Source organism: Acinonyx jubatus, chromosome B3 (assembly GCF_027475565.1).
Source record: "Acinonyx jubatus isolate Ajub_Pintada_27869175 chromosome B3, VMU_Ajub_asm_v1.0, whole genome shotgun sequence".
Lineage (NCBI taxonomy): Eukaryota > Metazoa > Chordata > Mammalia > Carnivora > Felidae > Acinonyx > Acinonyx jubatus.
In genome coordinates this window covers 64,466,367-64,487,043 of record NC_069386.1, presented here as the reverse complement: position 1 = coordinate 64,487,043, position 20,677 = coordinate 64,466,367, and the positions used below count along the sequence as shown (strand labels likewise).

The following is a 20,677-nucleotide window of genomic DNA, read 5'->3' as shown; positions in this document are numbered from 1 at the left end:
ATTATTATTATTATTCCCATTTGGCCTACCACCTAGAGCTTCCAATACATTATCTAATTTAATTTTCACAGTGTTTCTATGTAGGTATGTCAATTCTCATTTTGTAAATGAGGAAATTAGGCTTAGAGAAATTAATAAGTCACCCAAGGTCACACCATGTGTGGGAGGCAGGATTCAGACTAAGGTCTAATCTCATGTTCTAATGAACAAAGTGACAAACTTTTGAATTCTGAGTTCTAATTTCTCCATAAAGCACAGGGACATTTCCCTTGGAGGCACTGGCAGGATCTCCAGTCATAACCTTGTACCCGCTTTCTTGTACCTTTGACTACTCAATTCTAATGAACACATCACAGATTTGGTGACTGACACCTTGACAAATTCAACAATTTTGGGTGCCGATATGCCCAATGAGGGAGTAAACCTGAAGTCAGCGCTAACAACATCTACTACGTTGCTATGTATTATTAGCTATTAACCAAATGGCAACAACGATTTATTCAACCAATGTATTTATCACAAAGTATGTACACAGCACTTTGCCAGTAGGAGGGCGATACTGAGAGCTGATCTAAGGAGCTAGCAGTAGGTAAGTGACCCTCTGAAACGTAATCAAGGCTGATTTCTCAACCCTTGTTTTCCTCACCTTGCTCGGAAGGTACTATAAAAACTCAGCAAATATTATCAGGTGGCCTGAGTCAAAAGAAGCCAGTAAGTTTAAGCAAATAAAACGTGCATGCAAATGAAAAAGTTAGAACATCACAGTTTCGGACATTGCTATCTCCGGAGTGATGTTGTATGGGGCAAGAAGATGTTCGTGAACTCAGAGCTTTCACTATTCACCTACAAAGCAGCAGGTTTCAAGGGGTCCCTGACAACATTCCACAGGAAGCTTCCCTGATATTTCTGTCTTAAATGTCCAACATATGGAGCAATACGGCAATGTGTAAGAATACCCAAAGTCTGACACGTTACTTTCCAGTGTATTTTTATTTCAGCCAGGGTTCAATTTTTTTTCCCTTTTTTTTTGCCAGCTGAAAGCAACCCATGCTGTATACTGGCAGAAAAATAAGCAACTAGAATTCCATTTAGAGTAAAAAACATGGAGAAAAAAAATGCTATTAAGTGGCTGATAACTATGTGGGGACACATAGCTCATGTGCGTAGAAGCATCAGGACCTGGGCAGATAAAGAACAGTAAACCTGTACTTCTACTCTCAGGTTTGTAAGTTGACTAATGATATTAAAGATCATCGGCTCTCCAAATATGTCCATGTTCCCATCTATAAAATAAAGAGGACATCCTTTAGAGATGCTGCAATTTTCGGAGCTAATTGCTATAACTAGTTCAAAATCTCATAGAAAAACTCCTTTACAAACTAGACAAAAATCATGCTTTTTCACACCATACTGCAAAAACAGTGTTAGTGATATTACTAACTTCTTCTTGATCGTTTCAAAGGTGGAGAGCCAAGGTGTGCCTCACCTAATTCTCTCTCCTGTAGCCCCCAAAGGGGATGACACACTCACGTGGGTAACCTTGCCACAATGCTCAGGAGTAGAACGTAGTAATGCAAAAGGCTTTCCTCTCATTTGATGACCAAAAAGGACTGAAATTCTAGATCTCCAGAATGCCCCTGCCCATGAATGTCTAACAGCGTCCTCCAACAATAAGGATGAGTTATGGAAAACTCTATTGCTGGTAGATGTAACACCTGCCTAGTGGCAACCAGTTCTAAGAGTGCTAAACTAGAAATCCCAGAACAGGAAGATGCAGGCAGGTAGGCGTTTTGCAGCTCTGATTCCCAGAAATTTCCCAATGGACAGTGTATTCAGTCCATAGCTCACCATCTGAAGCAAGGAGGGCCCAAGCCATCCACTCCCAAATGAGGAAAGATGGCTTTCTCTCCTCCTCTCCTCCCCCCTCCATGGATTTACCATCCAGCCTCCAACTCAGTGGCCACTTTAAAAAAGAAAAAAAAAGTTTACTCTTGAGGAAGCAAAGTGTGCCATATGCTAATTATCAAGCTAAGTATTAATACAGTTCATAACAGGATTCTGTTGGGATCCCCATTTATAAATTTTTGAGGGTGTAACCAAAAGCGCTTGTGTTGAATCACTCAAAAGATATTTACTGGCACATTGTTTGACTAATACAATGCAGGGTGACTACAAAGACAGCTGGGTTAACAGAACATTCTGTACAGGGAGAGCTGAACCCCATGATACTTCTGACCATAGAGGAAATTGCCTTTTATATGACTGGAAATTGATCCTGAGCCCATGTTGATCTACCTCTTAAATACAAGATCTAGGAAGACTCCCTAGGATATTACGCCCTATGTGAAAGTACTTCAATGGAAGAAGGAGTTGAGGACTGTTTTCCACTGTGTGTTCCAAGTAAGATTGGTCTCCAGAGATGGTGCACAGAAGGGTTTCAGTGGGTAAGTGAGGCTGAGCAGCTCTGTGTTCTACGCCTTGTGGACTTAAAATGCACATTAGCAAATCAGAGAATCTGAAAATTCCTATACTAGAGGAAACCCTGCTCTACTCCAGCTTTCAATCTATTTAACCACAAAGTCCTTTTTTTTTTTTTAAGTAATGTCTATTTAAATATCATCGGAGTTGTTTCTCCAAATATTGAAGAAGATAGAGGCAATCCTGTTAACATTTATGGCAATGCTATCAAAATTTACAAAAATATGTCCTTGTATACATTTTCAGAATAACGTTACATATAGGAAACCTTGTGAATAACAATAATTTAAGTGCTTAAATTACTTTTAGAGAGAAGGTCAAACTTTTTTTTTTTTTAAAGCTATTTGAGATTTGCTTCTTCATTCAAAGATTATCCACTCTTTCAAACAGACAGTGTTTCAGGCAAGTATATGGGTCTGCTATTTTGACCGTGGAAGACATAGGAGAATTCGTCATTGGCATTCAAAAGGAAGGCGATTATGTCACTACCCCCATTCAAAAATCTTCAATGGGTCCCTATTACCTACCAGATCAAGCACAAACTCCCCAGCAGGCTATTCAATGTCCTTCACAATATGGACCCAATCCTCCTTTCAAATAATAATAATAATAATAATAATAATAATAACAACAATTATTGAAGGCCTCCTATGTTATCATAGCACAATGGGGCAGCGGGGGCTGAAAGGGAAGATGCCTAAGACATGGAAACTGTCCTCAGCAATCTTACAGTCAAAGAGGGTAAGAAATAAGTCACACAACCAATTACTATTACACAGACAAAACCTGCTTGTCAGAAGAGAGACTCAGAAAAATGTGCAATGGGACTGCAGAAGAAAGAAATTACTTCCAACTAGATGAAACTGGGGCTGGGCAAGTAACTCCTCTTCCAGCTTTATACCCTTAACTTCTACTTCCTAGATACGAATGCAGGATTTCATTTTTAGGTTCTTCATTACAATGGCAATAGTACAGGGTGAGTTCTCAGCTTTTACTTAATTATTTGTTTATTATCAGAGAAAAAAATAGCTACTTTAAGAGCAACCTCTAATTAAAAAATATTTATAGTGTTTTCTTTACTATGAACCAAGCATGAAATTACTGTCATTTTATATAAATCATATCATTTCATCTCTACCCCACCAAAATCTGTTAGATATTATTTATTATTCCCATTTCACAGATAACAAAGTGTAAAATTAGAGACTCACCCATGACTGGTGACAGATCTGAGGATTTAAAGGCAGGCAGGCAATGCCAAAGGCCACATCTTTAACCACGGTGCCGTCCTGCCTGTAAGTACCTTGTGCCCCCCCCCCCCCAAAGAATCATTATTCACCCAACATGCATCACATATTTCTTCAACAACTTTACATGTGCAGTGCAATATTCTTCCTCCTTTTCTCCACTGGCTGATCGATGTCCACGCTTTGAAACTCACACCAGGGAAAAAGAAAACTATCTAGATTATGGAGCCTCCACCACAGGAGAGACCCGCATATTACTTTGCACTTCACCCTACATGTCATTTCCCCATCTATCCTCTCCCCTCCGTCTCCACTGCCACCGTCTTACTTCAGCCCTTGTCTGTCTTCCCAACTAAGAACCCTTATTCCACATGTAGTCTTGTTTCCCTCAAAGGTATTTTCTTCATTCTAAAAGAGCTTTTTGGAAAACATAAATCTCACCAGCAACTCTTTTTTTCTTCAATCAATGGGTTCCTTACATCCCAGAGCTAGGCTACCCTGGGGCATGTATTAAATATTCAGAGTCCCAGGGCCTCCCACGGAGATTCTAAATTCTGTGCATCTGAGGGGTGCCTGGGAATCTGTATTTCCAGGCCCCTTCGGAGCTACTTATCACCAGGAAAGTTTGGTAAACAGTGCTCCACAGGATTAAGTATAAGCTTCTTAGCGTGGTAAACAAGGATCTTCACTCACAGCCCCCACTGGCCTCTCCAGCCACCTCTTCACCATGCATTCTCTCACACAAACAGCAATGTCAGTCTGGCTGTTGCTCGAAAATACCATGTTGCTTCACACTTCAGGGATTTTCAACTGGCTGCTCCATCTGTTCCCCAAAACCTCCCTATCTTGTTCACCTGAAACACCCACTGAAGGCCATCAAAACCTTTTAAAACCTCCCCCAATCCTGTGAAGCCTTCCACACGGATTTCCAACAGAATTAATTACTCCCTCATCTGAAATAACTTAATACCTTACAACTTACATGTTATATGCCAGATTAGTAGCACACATATATATCTGTTTACGTTTCTGAGTTACTAACAAGCATAAAGAGAAGAGGGACTGCATCTTACTTGCTTTCTATCTACAGCATCTAGGACAGTGCCTGGCACTAATTATATGGTCAATAAATGCTGAAAGAAGGGGATCTTTGGGGGGGGGGGTGTCCCACCATTAGTTACCAACCTAGACTTTTAAAAATTCAATGTTCATTTAGTCCCAACAACCACCCTGTGAGTTCGTTATTACTCCCATTTTACAGGTGACGAAACTAACATTGAGAAAGACTGCTGCTTAGAAGCAGCAGGGCAGAGATGAGTCTTCAAAACTACCTGCTTCCAGAGCTTACATTCTCTCTACAATATGTGCTGTCTCCACGTCAACGAGCCTTGCTCCATCCGTGCCCCCAAACTGAGTATCTTCCTTGCATGAGAGTTATTTGTATACTTGATGTGGTGTCTCCTGGGAGATGGTCAATTATTGAAGGCAGGGAGCCTTATAATTTTCATATTTTTACATCCACAGTGCCTTGCTCACTGAAGAGCTTTGGCTAGTGAATTTCAGCAGCATACATTTATTTAGAACAGGTCTTGAGAGAGGGAGAGCTTCCTGCCCCCAGACAGGTGTGTGTACCTACACGTAGCCCCAGTGCAAGCACTCTGTCATAAAAGGACACCAACGAGGTAGATTTGACAGGCTTTCAATAATCTATGATTTATCAACTTTTCTTCATCATTCCTATTTAGTACATAGAAATTTTGGAGGTTTTATTTTAGCGGATGGCATTTGTTATAAATGTTAGTTGGAAGAAGAAATATGAAATTTTACACTCCTAGTCTACTTTTGTAAAATCTTCAAACTTAAAAAAAAAAATGAACGTTTGGTTCTGAGGCAAGAGTAACATCTCTAACTGGTAGCGAGGGTTAGGGTTTTGGTTAAGTAAATATTCTGACTAAAAGATAATCAGCTACATCTTCTCTAAATTATCAGTCTAAACATCATTAAGACCCAGTAAAGTATACGTAACACTAAAATTCTCCTGAAAATTATTTGCACTTTTTGGAATGATTTGGCATATGTTTCAGGAGAGGGTACAGTCTCAGCCATTGTATTGATTATCATTTATTGTTCTACTTGTGAAGTTCAGAAGTTCCAACAGAGTGCTTCTAGGTGATTAGATAATGGAAAAGTTGCTCTGTGTACAAAATACACCTCATTCTTCGCTGAGGGAATAGTCATCTGATATTAATATACCACGTTAGGTGTCCTATGCCTAAATTGTAACATTCTACCACCCTCGGAAAATAAATTCTAAAGGCTAGTTATTTTCTTGATGAGCTGAGAAGAATATAAGCTCTCCTGGTAAACAAAAGCAGGAAAAAAAAAAACCTATTATCTCACTACATATTATGGCTAGCCTGTAAAATCAAAGAAGTAAAAATACTCATGGTACACCCCGATTACAAACAATCAAACAAACAAAACTTTGCAGCCTCTCTCTCTGTTTAAAGATAAAATGCACAAGTGAAAAATAAGACCTATGAATGTAAACATTAGATTCCTGGAGCTTGAAGCTAGCATTACATAATGTATAAAATTGTCAGTTCACTATGTTGTACACCTGCAACTAATGTAACATTGTATGTCAACGATACTTCAATAAAAAAATAATATAAAATGAAAGATCATCTAATTCAGTCCTATTTTACAGATGAGCAAAAGTGCAAAAACATTAAGAGACTCATCCAAGGCCACAGAGCTAATTACTGTTAGCCTAGGACAGGGGGACAGGGGAATAAAGGAACTAACAATCACTGTTTCCAGCCAATGTTATATGCTTAACACATGGAATCCCACTTAATATAATCTCCAGAACGACCTTGAAGCTCAATAGTTTTCCACCCACTTTGCAGATGGAGAAACTGAATCTAGCAGATGTTGAGTAAAACTGGAACCTGAGCCCATGTCTCTCTGCCTCCTAAATCTGTGCCCTTTTTAGTATAACCCTGACCTTACAGTACAGGCTTCTTGACTCACAATCCAAGATTCTAGACAGAACATCAGGCAGATGAAAAAATGCTCAATACAAGGTTTTGCTTGCATCATCCAAAATAATTATACTTGCTCAAAAGCAAACTATGAACAAACTGGACGACATATGTAGAAAATCAACAAAAGCATGTGAGGCCTAAAATTCAAGAATTACTTCCAGACTCTTTACCTGTGTGTGAAGACCAATGACTTCCCCCAAGGTCAATCTCATCCTAAACAAGGAGTACAAGCAAAATGGACCCTGAGTTAATCATGGGAAACTATTGACCACGTTAAGCTATTTCCCTTATTAGGTTTGCCATTACATTAAAAGATACATCTACATACTTACTTTTGTAAAGATAAATAACATAATGAAAGGAAACCCCATCTCCAAATTCTGACTCTATGTGCATAATTTAAGACAGCATTAAGAACAAATAAGACAAGTCCTATTTTAGGTACTATCTTAAAATACTACTTAGAATAAGAATCGAAAATTTAAGAGCCTACCTATAACCAAAAGAATTCTAAGTTTGAGTTCAGGGTACATGGACTTATTTAAGGCAGTGTTGTATACAACAAAGTTTCAGTAACAAGAAACAATTTCTATTATCTCTTAAGGATTTAATAGCATTTGATCAAATGTATCAATATATTCAAAATAGCTCATTTATGTTCAGGTGTACATCACAGAGTCAATAAGAACAAGGTTTCAATTAACCTGTCCATCTTAAAACAAAACAAAACACAACAAAACAAAACAGGGGCGCCTGGGTGGCTCAATAGGTTGGGCGTCCGACCTCGGCTCAGGTCATGATCTCGCAGTATGTGAGTTCGAGCCCAGTGTCAGGCTCTGTGCTGACAGCTCAAAGCCTGGAGCCTGCTTCGGATTCTGTGTCTCCCTCTCTCTCTGCCCCTCCCCTGCTTGTGCTCTGTCTCTCTCTGTCTCACAAATGAATAAATGTAAAAAAAAAAAAAAAAAAAAATTAAAAACAAAACAAAATCTGAGGCTTTGTTTACTGATTCAAAAGTGGACCTAATATTGCTAGACAGTTGAATAAATGATAATCCCTGCAGTGGAAACGCGGACAGAGAGACCAGGGACCAGATAATTATAACACAAAATGTGAAAAATGCTATGATAGAAGTAGAAAGTGCCATTGGGGTGCAGAGAAGGGAACACAGGCCTATCCCTGGGCAAATCAGGAAGGCTTCATGGAGAAGTTGATATGAGAATTGGATTTTCATCAGTAAGAATCCCCCAGGCAGAAGACAGACAGGGACACACTTTCTCTACATTTCCCTCCATCATTTCCCTCTTCAAGACCTGGCTTCTCAGCCCGCTGAGGGATCTTAATGCTGTATAGCAAGAGCTACTAAAATGGCTCACTTTCATTTTAATGAGGAACTAGATTTCAGTGAAGTCTCATAGTTGTTTTCTTGTTTGTCATTAGAAAGGGAGTGAATAGTTCAAAACTACTGAGGGATAAATTTGGTAGATGAAAATGGTTTATATTATTGTCTGCTGTGACATCAAAATATTTTTAAAGGCCAAATTAAAAACAAATGTCAACATAGGAAGATGAATTCTCCCACTAATCCTGCCTCCCCCTTCTCCCCGCCCCTAAAAAAACAATAAGAATTTCAAGAAACTCTCTGAAGGTAGAAACAAGGAAGAAAGAAGAAGGGGGGGGGGGTGGGAAATAACATGGCATCATTATAGACTATTCTTCTGAAGCAAAGTAAAGACAATGAAGGGAAAAATAGAACACATGTATTACAACATATAGCACCATAAGGCTGTGTTTGATGCTCTGGAGGGCTTCAACAAGTACTGTTCAGCCAAAAATCAATTGAAAAATCAGCATGATAACAGAGCATGAGTTGCCCTATAATAGCCTTAAGACCCCCAAGGCTATACAAGTCCCTTTCATCTGCCATACTGCACTGACTCTAGGGGAACTTCACTTCCCCTCCCTGAGTACGATGCCTGACTGTATTTCTAACCCAGTGTTTTACCCTCCCTTAGAAAGAGGAGCTGACAAGGACCAATGATGTTTTAAAGTGGTTTTTAAGAATTTTTTTTTCTTTTTGCCTTATTCTTTATTTTTTCTTGATATTTGCACTCAAATTCAACCTCTAATATTAGTCGCAGGACTATCTCCACAATATTAAATGGTCAGGCATAATCCCTGAATAACCTCATAATAATAGTGTTCTCTAAATGCCTTAGCTAACAGACATCAAACTGGCCCTTAATAAAATCAATAATATGCAAATGTGGCATGTAAGCAATTCACAGCATTGTTATAAATATACATATACAGTTGATTCCAAGATTTCATCTCAATATTTCTTCAATCACTTCCTCACAATGTCTGGTTTGTTCAATTTATATTTCTATTTGGCATTTGGTGCAAACCCCCAAAGATAAGATACATCTGTCCCTTAGTCACAGATCTTGGCATTTTTACCTTAACTCAATCGTGAAATGATTGGTTGAATATTACCTTGCTGATTAGCAGGATTTCCTCACAGTAAAACAGTTTATTTCCAAACTTTTGAACGTGACATGAGATGTACCAACTCAGCAGTGACATATCAAAGCTTAAGGAGGACATATAAACACCCTGATCTGTGTGAGGGAAGGAAAAGCTAATTGGAAGTCAGCTTCCCTGTGATTATCAGCTTGTTTATGGGGAGGGAGGACTCCTCTGAATGGCCCTGTAAATTCATCCCTGATTATGGCGTTAAAACCAGAGTTCATTTCCACAAGCTCCCCCAAATCCCCCACCCAATCCATTTTGTTTAGTTACAAAGGGTTGTGCACTGCTTTCAGAGAATGACAGTTTTTCATGCTGATTTTCTCCAGTTTCAAGAAAAATTAATCAGTTGCACAAGCCAGTTGTCAGATTTCACTTCCCTCATGGCAGAAAGCACACATAGTCATTGTCTGCTATAAGAATAAATTTTAGTAATTTTTTCCCCATGTCAATATGAATATTAGACTGACCCAATTAATATGAAATGCTTCTTTGCTGCTGGAACAGACAGTGCTACAGAAAGAGCCATTTGCACAACCTGTTCATGATTATGGGCCATAAGGACACAAAGATGGCACACACATTTGTGGACCATCTGAATTCTTACACGGAAAGGGGAGGGGGAGGGGGGAGCGGCATGACGTTAGCGTGACTGTCGTGGGTCATGTTTTTTAATCCGTAGTATCGGACATGTAACACAGCAACAAGAGCTGATCATTTTGTTTAATCACCTTCTGGATCTTTGCCAGATGGTCTCTATTGAGAGCGCTGCAAACAGAGAGAGATGAACTGCATCTAACACGCCACCAGAGCTTTCCCGTAAATGTCTGAGAACTGATTCCAACAAGAATTTAGTCTCAGAGCAGAAAGGGATACATTTAAAAACTATGTGCATTAACTATACTTTTCCCCATAGAATCCTCACTTGGCATGAATAATTTACCCACTCTTATGCTAATGGGATCATGAAAGTATCCCTGTGTCTTTAGTGCAGCTATTCTCAGCTTTCAGTAATTACCCCACCCAGTGAAAATAACATGGCTTCTGCATTGAACGGCAGACTAGTACCTGACAATTAGAAAGATCATGGCTGACAGTGGAAGGGTCCAAAACTGGACAGAGAAACCCTTGTGGCCCAAGGAAGAGTGTAGACATAAAGTCTACAAGGCTGGCCATGGGGGAGGCATACGGGGGGGGGGGGGGGGGGGGTGGTGGAGGGAGTGGGGGGAGGGGAGGGGGCGGGGAGGGGGAGGAAGGGTGAGAAGAAACATTTTCCATTGTCAAGCTTTGCATTCTCTGACTTATTATCAAGATTTTACTTAAATAAAAATGTGTTTCTCTTGATATCACTAAGTGTAAAAGGCATTCGTGACAAGTTTTGAAGAAAAAAATAAACAATATCCAAGAAGAAGAACTAGAGTTATCTTTAAAGCACATCTGCATTAAGTATTTATTTGATCAGAATTGTTTAAAATCTAAATAGTGAAAAATCCTCTGCATTTTGCTTTTCGGAGGGAAAAAGGATTGCCAAAAAAAAAAAAAAAAAGGAGAAGAAGAAGGGGAAGAAGAAGAAGAAGAAAGAAAGAAAGAGAGAAAGAGAGAAAGAAAGAAAGAAAACTCATTTTCGACCTCTGTCCACAAAACTCCATGTTAGGTAGTTCACTGTGTAAAAATTATCAGGCTAAAACATCTGGGAAAGAAAGCTATGAAACAGCAGGGAACGTGGCTGGTTTATTGTTTATCTTTTGTTTATGAGGCAGTATTCAAGTTTAATTACTACTCTAAATTAAACTCTAACTGGCATCAGGAGACATCCCTTTACATGACTAAGTTAAAAAAAATCTAGAAATCCCAACTCTGGGTTTTTCAAGTAAGTTGATACATATAGGAAGAAATTACTCAAAATTAACAGCAATTATAGAAAGCTTTTAAGCATTTATGGGCACTATTACATGCTCCTAGAGCATTTATTTATTAGAAGAATTTAATTTCATTTCTATGGGGGGGGAACAGAATAAAAATGCAACATAAATGTTCCATATACAATAGTTTTTTCTGTGGGAATGTTCAATTATCAATTATATTCTCAGAGAATTTTTTGATACAATTAGGAAGACAGGAAGGAAAAGAAATGTCATGTATGTAGCATAACAGTGAGTGACCAGTTTTGGATGAACTTAGCTCTAGGAAAAATAAAAGTTAAAAGCAACTAGAAAAAGATTATGCCAGATGGCATCTGTCATATTGTATTTAGGGTTATTTTAAAGAAATTGCCGCCACTATGAAAACATTCCATTGACGGAGTTTTCCTAGACTGAATAAGAAATCCCAGTAGAACATATTCAGGATCCACTGTAGGTTGGTTTGAGGTTTTGCTCCCTCCTTTAAATGTATAACTGGAATATTTGGGTGGGGAAGAAATCTATTTCATAAGTGTAGTACGCATTACAAACTCAAAAGTGTAATTAATACTATTTTAGAAGCTTGCTTACCTATAAACACATCCAATATAAAGGGGGTATTTTTTAGGTTTCGACACCATGATTGGTAAAGAACTGCATAATAAATAAACAAATACCTAGCTATGAAATAATAGTCTTATTGCCTGGATCATAGTTGGAGACATCAATGGGAATGGTTTGATAGGTGGCAGGCAGAGTCGAGGGGAATTATGCTGGCTTGCACAGCCCTGTGTCCTCAAAGATTAAAGAAATATAGATGCTAGTATGCTAATGTATTTAGGTTAAACCGGGTCTGGCAACAGTATGGTTAACGTGCGTGTGGTGTGCAGTGTGAGCTCAGCAGTTACTGGGCCAACTGCCTCGGTATTTCTGGGAATCCTGCCTATTCACAGTGCAGGGATTGTTCAATTGCTGCAAAATGTACAAAATGAATTTTACAAAAATGAATTGTAAGGAAGGCCCCATTACAACGATTTTACAGCAAAGATGTCAACATCAATTTTTCTTTCATGCATAGCTAATGATTAAAACAGCATATTCCATTTGCCTAAGACAATTTATTTCATATTGGCACATCAAAATATTGAAATACAAAGTTATCTTTACTCTACCCTTTTTATTCATTGCTGCTGAACCCATACCATTGTTCAAACCAGGAAAAATAAAACAAACTTGGCACGAAATACTTAAAACAAAGGCTCATCAATATTCTCCAATTTGTCAACATCTCAATTACAGCACTGGAAAAAATGTAAATTTCATGTGCTCTAAACACTGAGGGGTCTATTCTCTTGCCAATTCACATGCGTAACTCCCATCAGCGTTAATGGGAGTTACACAAACCCATCAATAATAATAATACTTTGTACATATATTGTGCCTTTCATCTAAGGCTCTCAAAGTGCTCTATGAACAAGGAGGCTGCTTCCTAGTCTTTACTCTGGCAAAATACACAATGAAATACAAAGCAGCTTTTGACTCAGCAGGTACAGAATTAGGGACCCCAAGCCTTATTATCAAGCCCCATTTTACTGATGGGAAGCCAGACACAAAGAGAGCCAGTTACTTCCGCAGAGTCCCCAGTCTGTACCCTAATTCTATCCCTGAAAAACCAGATTTCTTTCTTCATTCTAATGTGACTAACAAGACAAACTCCCTCCCTTTGGCTGCTTTTAGCAAAAGAAATCAGAGTGAATGAAAATCTGGTTCATATTTATATAGTTTACTGCTAGGCATGTGCTGTTTGAAAGATATAGTAAAGTCGGGTTTTATATTTTACCAAGTTTGTTTCTTACAATATTTTTAAAATTTGATTTTTTCCCCCATTTGGTTTGTGGCACAAACACTAGAGAGTAAAAGATGACCTTTCACCTGTGTAACTGTAGCTCTTTCACTATCAAGTCATAAAATGAGGTATTTTTAGGTTCCAAAGCAAAGATGTGTATGAATCATTTTAGTAAAAATATTCACGAAAAATATAAAGCAACATAAATGCACGTATTGTTTTATAGCATATGGCTATTAAAGTTTAATTTAAAATGTGTATGAAAACATTGTATTTAGTACAATTCATCCCTATTTTTCCTGTTTATCATAATTTGTTTTGAAACTGAGTCGTTTTACAGTTTTCCATATGCCTGTTGTGCTAATAAATTCTGAATAAGCAAGAAAACTCTTTTCTGACCTACAAACTTGGTTTCCAATGAAACATTATAATATATTTAATGCTAAGAACATAAATTTCTCTTCTAGCTTTTCCATTATACATCAACCCTAAGATTTAACCTAGGATAAGCATATGTGATTTCAGTCAATATCTCTGTTGACTTTGCCCTGAAGCAGATAATTAATCTTTCCCACAGAAAGCTACTATGGACAATTCAGTGGGCCAAATTTCACAGCACCTTAAATACATGTTTGAAAGACTCATATGGGCATGAGTATGACAAAATACATCCAAGCCTGGCCTTCAACATGCGGTCTGCCGTAACAAACAGTGTACCCTTAAACATGTGTTTGGGAACCACTGATGTGGTAAGCCAGGTAGGAAATTCTCCATGTCAAAGCGTTCCCTGTGTTATAGGAATCATAAGTTGTTTTGTCCCTCACACTTTAATACAGTAAAATGACTGACTTCCTAGTTCTCGTACACATAAGCTACCATGTCCATTCTTTAATCCCACAGAGATATGATAAAAGGAACAAAATCCTACAGGGATCAAATCCTTCAGCATGGGATAAGTGGGTGCAGCTACCCACAACATAGAGGTTTGTGTGTATCGCTTTTACTCAGTGTGTCAGTCTCAGAACTCTTCTCTTTTCTGACCAAAAACAACAACACAACAAACTAACCGAAATGATAAAACTCCATGCCTTGCTTGCTGCTGCAACTGTTCCCAGCTCCAAACCCCAGGGTCTTCTCTCTCCCCCTCCCCTTCTCTCTGGTCCTTTCCTGCTATCTCCCTTGCCATAACTCAACCAACCCAACAGAACCAGTCAGTTTTAAATTTCAGTTGGGACCTTCGTGACCTGTTAATGAATCTACAGAGAGGAGAAAAACTCACAGTGTTGAGTTATGCCTGGTGTTGCTAGCTGACTTGGAGTCAGAAATGCTTGAAGCGTTAACGTAATTGCAAGAATGTGAAAAATGAAGCGCTGGGCTCCTGAGCAAAGTGAAAGGTCAAAGCGAGCCTCACACACAACAAGTCTTTGGAAGATAGCCTCATTAGACCATTAAGTCTGCTTCTCTTTCCCCCCTCTTCTGCACAATGTTTAGGGCGTTTTGTTTTTATTAATAGATACATTTCACCCTTTGTGTGATAGCAGTTTGGGGTGGTGGGGAAAGGTGGGAGTCATTCAAAGCTTTCCAGCTTTAACCCTGCCGAGAAGTCCATCACCAGGATATGGAACCACAATTAAGGCATCGCACTGCAGATCCACAGAATTTATGTTCGTGCCATCTCCAAAATGCCTTCCGGTTTGGTTTTCTTAGGTGCAATCTAACTGGTCTCATAAAGACAGTATATAAGCCTAAATAAATACAATTCGCAAGTTCTTCTGCAATTTACCATCTCGTAGTGTTCATTTCTGTATCAGTTTCAAATTTGTTAAACCTAGATTCTAATTTGGACCTAGTCACAGTTAATGGCACCCTAGGAGAAACGATGTTTCTACACTCTTCTAGAATATTAGTCACCCAAAATCTGTGGCCAGAAACCTGGAGGAGTGAAGGCACTCACCCTACATCAACCACCTTCTTTTAAATGGCATATAAGACTACAGCTCAAGCTGTTAAACTGTCCTCCACCTGGAAGACTGTCTAATGCTTAATATTGTGGTCATAAACACAGTCATAATAGAGATGAAATAGACCTAGGAGATCAGACACTATCTAACGTAAAATATTAAAAAGTAAAATCTATACACTTTCCTGGCCCACATTCAATAACGCATCTTCCTTTCAATTATCATTTTTGCTACAGAAGACTCATCCCTACCAGTGTATAATTGCTCTCTGTGCAGTAGGTGAGTTTTCCATGGTAAAATTTATTCTAGAGTACACTAGGCTTCCTTGTCATCTGCAGTTGATGCCCCCCTTGTCCTGCGATTATTCTAATCTTTAGGATTTCTGACAAAAGTCACCATGTCAGCTGAATGAAAATGGGGACAAATAGGCTAAGAATTTCAAAATCCATCTTCCCAAGATAAACTTCCATATAGAAGCCACACCGTTCTCTGAGAGCTCATGAGCACAGATTTGGGCATTTTATGTACTTTAGAGGCATCACTGCTTGATTACAGAGAACCCCTAATGGTGATATGACAAACAAAATAACCTGGTCATTCTATTTACTCAGTAACAAAATAAGCCAGGTCATTCTATTTACTCACACACCGAGGTTAAAGTGTAGATAACCAAATCCGCAAAAGAATTGGCAGAACTACTCAATTGCTTTTGTAATGTCTACTTAAAGATGAGACAGTTCACTTTGATTTTTTTTTAAAGTAATGTAAGTTGAGAGGAAATACTAATATAGCAGCTCTCTAACCTGCCAGTCTCCTACTTACAGGGAGGTAGTAGTGATATCGTAAAATACTGAAGCTAGTTCGGTTATGTCTACTTTGCACAAGGGAAATGCTTGACCTTTTACCTTGCTCACTGCTGTTGTCTCCACTCTGGGAAGCGTGGCCCCCACTGGAGGGCCCCGGGGTGCCTGCTGAGTGGGTGGACGTTGCATCGTCGTGATCTCGCCAAGATGCAGGATTCTGATGTCAGGATGCCAAGAAATGTTCCCACAGTTACCATTTCAGCCATAAATGAGGAACCAATAGGAAAGGTGCAGAGAAAGACAAAAATGTGTACATATTAGTATTTGTGGACCTAGGCATATACAGACCCCACACTATAGTATGTTGTCTTTTCAGCGATGGGTACCAAAAAGAAGAAAAGATGCTCTAGCATCTTGATGAGGTGATGGTTACATCTGTGTCTACATGTGTTTAAGCTAATGGAAACAGACACATAAAAGGGGTGCGTTTTATGATACACGAATTATACCTCAATAAAGTTAATTTTTAAAGTTAGAAAAAACTTTTTAAAAATTTAGAAGTCATTTTTACTCTTGCTGCCTTAATTGGGACACACTCTTCCAAGAAAGAGGCCCAATATTCTTGGATACTAAATTCCAGAACATCTACAAAACTCACGACTCCCTTAAAAACAAAAATAAAAACAAAAACAAAAAACCCCCACAGATCCAAGCACATATGGGGCAGCTCTTTGCATCTTTCAGATGCATTGCCCTACACCAACCTGAATGAACTCTGAACATTATCAACTGATTACACAACCAACAGATACAGTGATACTAATGAACAGAATGAAACAACTATGAACTGCTAGCCGAGTGATAAACTGGACAGAACTTTCACGTGAGCTCCATGGAAGCTTAAAATTCACAGGGCAGTGCTTTTTTCCTGGAAGCATGACTTGTTTCAAAGGACATGCAAGGCACACTGAGAAATTATAGCTCATGCTACTTTGCCGAGTGTATTCTTCTCCTGTTCCACCTCCCCTTTCCTGATCATTCCCAATCCCCTGCTGTTGCTTAAAGGAAAACAGGAATTCTAATGTACAGGAAGGACTTTATCAGCACCACATGAAGGCAGGCAAGAGATGGAATTTCCTCTGGCAGAAACGGAGAGGAGGAACAGCACATGAAACAGACCAGCCTTAAGGCCAGACTGTACACTTGTCACCTGCATGTGATGACTTCAACTAAGACCAAAGATCTCCTGGAAAGCAAATTCTTATGGGGAGAAGGGGGGGGGGGCAGGGAGATTCTTTGGGGGCAAAATAAAACAAAACATCAATCTCTCAAAGTGCACGATTTCTTCTTACAAGAATTGGTAAATAAGGATTCAGACAGACCGACATGCCTATAGGCAACAAGCAAACATCTTGACCATCTGAAAACAATCTTGCCATGTTGTCATTATATATAGTTTATCCAGAAGAAAAGAAATTAGTCTATCGCTTTCTTCTACATCAACTCTGTAATGTGTATATAGAATATAAAGTTGTATTAAAATAAAATCAAGAAGCCATGGGGAGACAAAATGGGGACTATTCTTATTTGGAACAACAACAAAAAACCATTCTCTTCTCCTCTACAGGTCTGCTATAAACTGAGTGCAAGTTAATAGTTGGCATCTGTGAAAGATGACGAAATGACCCAAAGCTCTATAGATCAGTAATATCTGTCTCAAAACAAGGCTACTGGCAATGCCATCAGGCAAGCAACTGATTCCAAGTGGAAACCCCAAGCAGAAATTTTGTGATTATAAATACAGCACAGGTTTAGATCTCTGAAGATATGTTTTAGAAAGTAGATTAGGGAACAAAGTTGAGTGGAAAGAAATGAAAACCAAGGTTCTGTGCTGCCTGTACTAAGACAAAGTCATGCCTGTGACTTCTCTTTTTATCAGAGTTAGAAACCACTCCAACAGTTTCCAGCTAAAGGCAAAGAGAAAACAGGGGCTCTTCAAGCCTTGCAGCCTCTTCGAGTCAGCTGTTTGCTGGATGGTAATCAGATAAAGAGCTAGAAGAATTGCACGGGGGGTTGAGGGGGGGTTAGGAAACAATGGCGTGGCATTGGTTTAGTCCTACAACCACACTGGTGAGAGCCTTCTTTCAGAAATAACTGTAACACATTCACCTAGGCTAAACTTTTCAGTGTATACAGCAAGTGATGTTAATTTTATGCACTGCAGTCTTTTTATTAAGCAGGCTGCTAGAAAAGCTCCTCACCCCTCATGAAAATTGCAATAATTAGCCACTAACATCTCAACTATGTTTTAAGGTAAATGTCATCCGACAACGATTATATCATCATTCAAACGAAGCTGGAGCAAGTTGTTCTGTCTGGGCACTAGAGTGGTTTGAACTAACTGCTCAGAAGGACTTCCAGCAACTGAAAATACTGGTTTGTCCTTATCAGTCAAACCTGTGCTGAGTTTTTAAAGACAGACCTCATTAATTTACAATTTAGTATACTTCTTCCAGTGGTTTTCTGAGGAGGAGGAGGAGGTGTTTTCTAAAGTAAAGGAGTGAGAAATAAGCCACATCAGCAAATATTACTTTAGAAGCAGCTGGCTCCTCCAAGGGAGTTGGATCTCCGGTTTTCAGCCCATTCCTAGAATTTGCTCATGTTCACCATTTCACGTGCCATGCCCCTGTCTTTTTCTCTCTTTTCTCCTTCACGTCCTCAAAAATGCTGTCCCCAATAAGTGTCATAAGATGTTGGGTTTCCATATGGAATGTCTCAAGTATTATGACCTCGTTTGGGAGTCTGATCAAAACTAAGGAATACCCACCCTGGCATTCATTTAAGTTGAAAGTAGGAAAAACAGATGTATCTCTCCAGGGCTTCAGGGCTGAGAAGCTCCACAAAGTTGTTCACATTCAGCTACACCAGGGTGACTCGATCACCCAGGGGGACTTCTCTTGAGAGAAGAGACAGGGAGGGGCAAGGCGTGTGAAATGGCAAACATGACAAATACTGATAATCTGGTTCATAAAAAATTGCTACCTTCCTGGTCATAAAAAATTACAACCTATGTGGACAGATAAAGTGTAATCCTTTACCCATAACACTGTTTTTTTTTTCCTTAGACTGAAGTATTTGTTTGTATCACAACTTCTTTCTTCTTCTTTTTTTTTTCCCTCCCTAGATAGTTTCCAAGTTTACATCCTTCAAGAATAAACTGCCTGGCTTTCTGCCAAATTATATGCAGAAGTTTAGTGAATCTTGAAACCGAAGTGGCATACGAAAGCATGTAAAACACATGATGTATGTGGAAAAGAAAGAGAAATGCTCTCTGAGTGCATGCGTGGGGGTGAGCACTCAGGTATATATATGCATTCCACTATGTATGTCCTGTTCTTCAGCCAAAGTATCACGAAGACACCCGAGGGCAAGGAGTGAACATGTTTCTATTCCCAGTGGCTTTAATAATTGGGAGTCAAATACGGTACTTTTCTTGCTCTTACGTAATTGCGTTAAAGAGCAGTGTTAGCAGGAGAAAAGCAGTGAATTCTGAGTGGAGCACAATAGAAGGAGATGGAAAATAGATACAAGAAGCTAGGTCTCCAGGGGCAGTATTTTCTATTTGCTGGGCTACAGACTCACAGCTGATAATGCAAGTTGTAATTAATATAAAAGCATGAGACAAGATGGGGAGAGCTTGTAGTAGCGGGGCCACAGGAGATCACTCTGCTGCTCTCCTCTGTTTCTCATTTACACACAGCTTTCCCTAGAAAACACAATTCTGCCAGTGTTTTCTCCCTTGAAATTAAAAAAAAAAAATGATTTAGCACCATCATTGAATTCTGCTAAATCTGGGAAAGAGCACAGAGAGGACAGGAGTCTCCGGGCATAGGAAGCAAAACATATGTACGCCTTTTTTGTTGAAGTTGCAGATATGGTGGAAATTGTAACATTTTACACCATTATGGCATTTCTGTGGGGACCTGCCCATAGGAAAATACTTAATCAGTCCTGGTGAATTGGTAGGATTGCCCTGTTTAAATGATTCCACAAAGCTCATGATTCTCACATTGCAAAAAGAATGGAACAAAATGTATGAGCGTTTCTAAATAAATACAAAACTGAATGAGGAAGTAAAATGTATTAGGATTCGAGGCGGGGGGGGGAAAGCCATACTACACACACATTCTTTCTAAAATAATCTGGAACTCATCTTAGACCCCAAACGAGAAGATGAATCAATGGATGTGGTATAGGGGAGAAAGCATTAGATTCGAATTAAGTCACTAGGGTGCCACCTCTAACCGACCATGTGGCCTTAAGCAAGTGATGCACTTCATTTCCCTGGGACTTGTTTCCTTTATCTCTTTAAAATTAAGAAGTTAGGCAAGATAATCCCTAAGGTCACTCCTACTTCTTATTTCTATTATTAAAAAATACTTACAATAAGCATTTGATTTTCTAGAACCTATACAACTAAAACACGATCTATAACACCAAGCCAAAAACTATACGTGAACTTGGACAATACGGTAAAGTAATTCAGAATATGCGCTTGTAGGTGGAAAGCAAGAGCAAACATATATAAAGACATTTTAACCAGCAAACGAAGCATGCAAAACTAATTTGGCTCAATATGTTTAAACAACAAAGGCAAGATATGCTTGCATCGGTATACACAATTAGTATGTTACATATTTCCTATGACTTTATGATATTGTAGCTCCTAATTAACATTATGCAAAAATTACTATTTTTTAAAATCAGATGAAGACTCCTGTCATCAGGTATGCAAGCCTACAGAAGTTAAAATGTTAATTGTATGGTTTGAAAAAATGTTGGAATTTCAACTTCATTATTCTAAA

General features: G+C 38.9%; 1 protein-coding gene across 7 annotated transcripts in view; it reads right to left on the bottom strand.

Moving 5' to 3' along the window:
* The window catches only part of MEIS2 (Meis homeobox 2), a 207,524-nt gene that overhangs the window by 175,386 nt on the left and 11,461 nt on the right, over window positions 1-20,677 (bottom strand). For all 7 annotated transcript variants that reach the window (XM_053224192.1, XM_027066895.2, XM_053224193.1 and 4 more), the window contains one exon: window positions 15,915-16,029. In XM_053224192.1, the coding sequence (XP_053080167.1) occupies window positions 15,915-16,029 (115 nt within the window). The remainder of the gene's footprint in view (window positions 1-15,914; window positions 16,030-20,677) is intronic.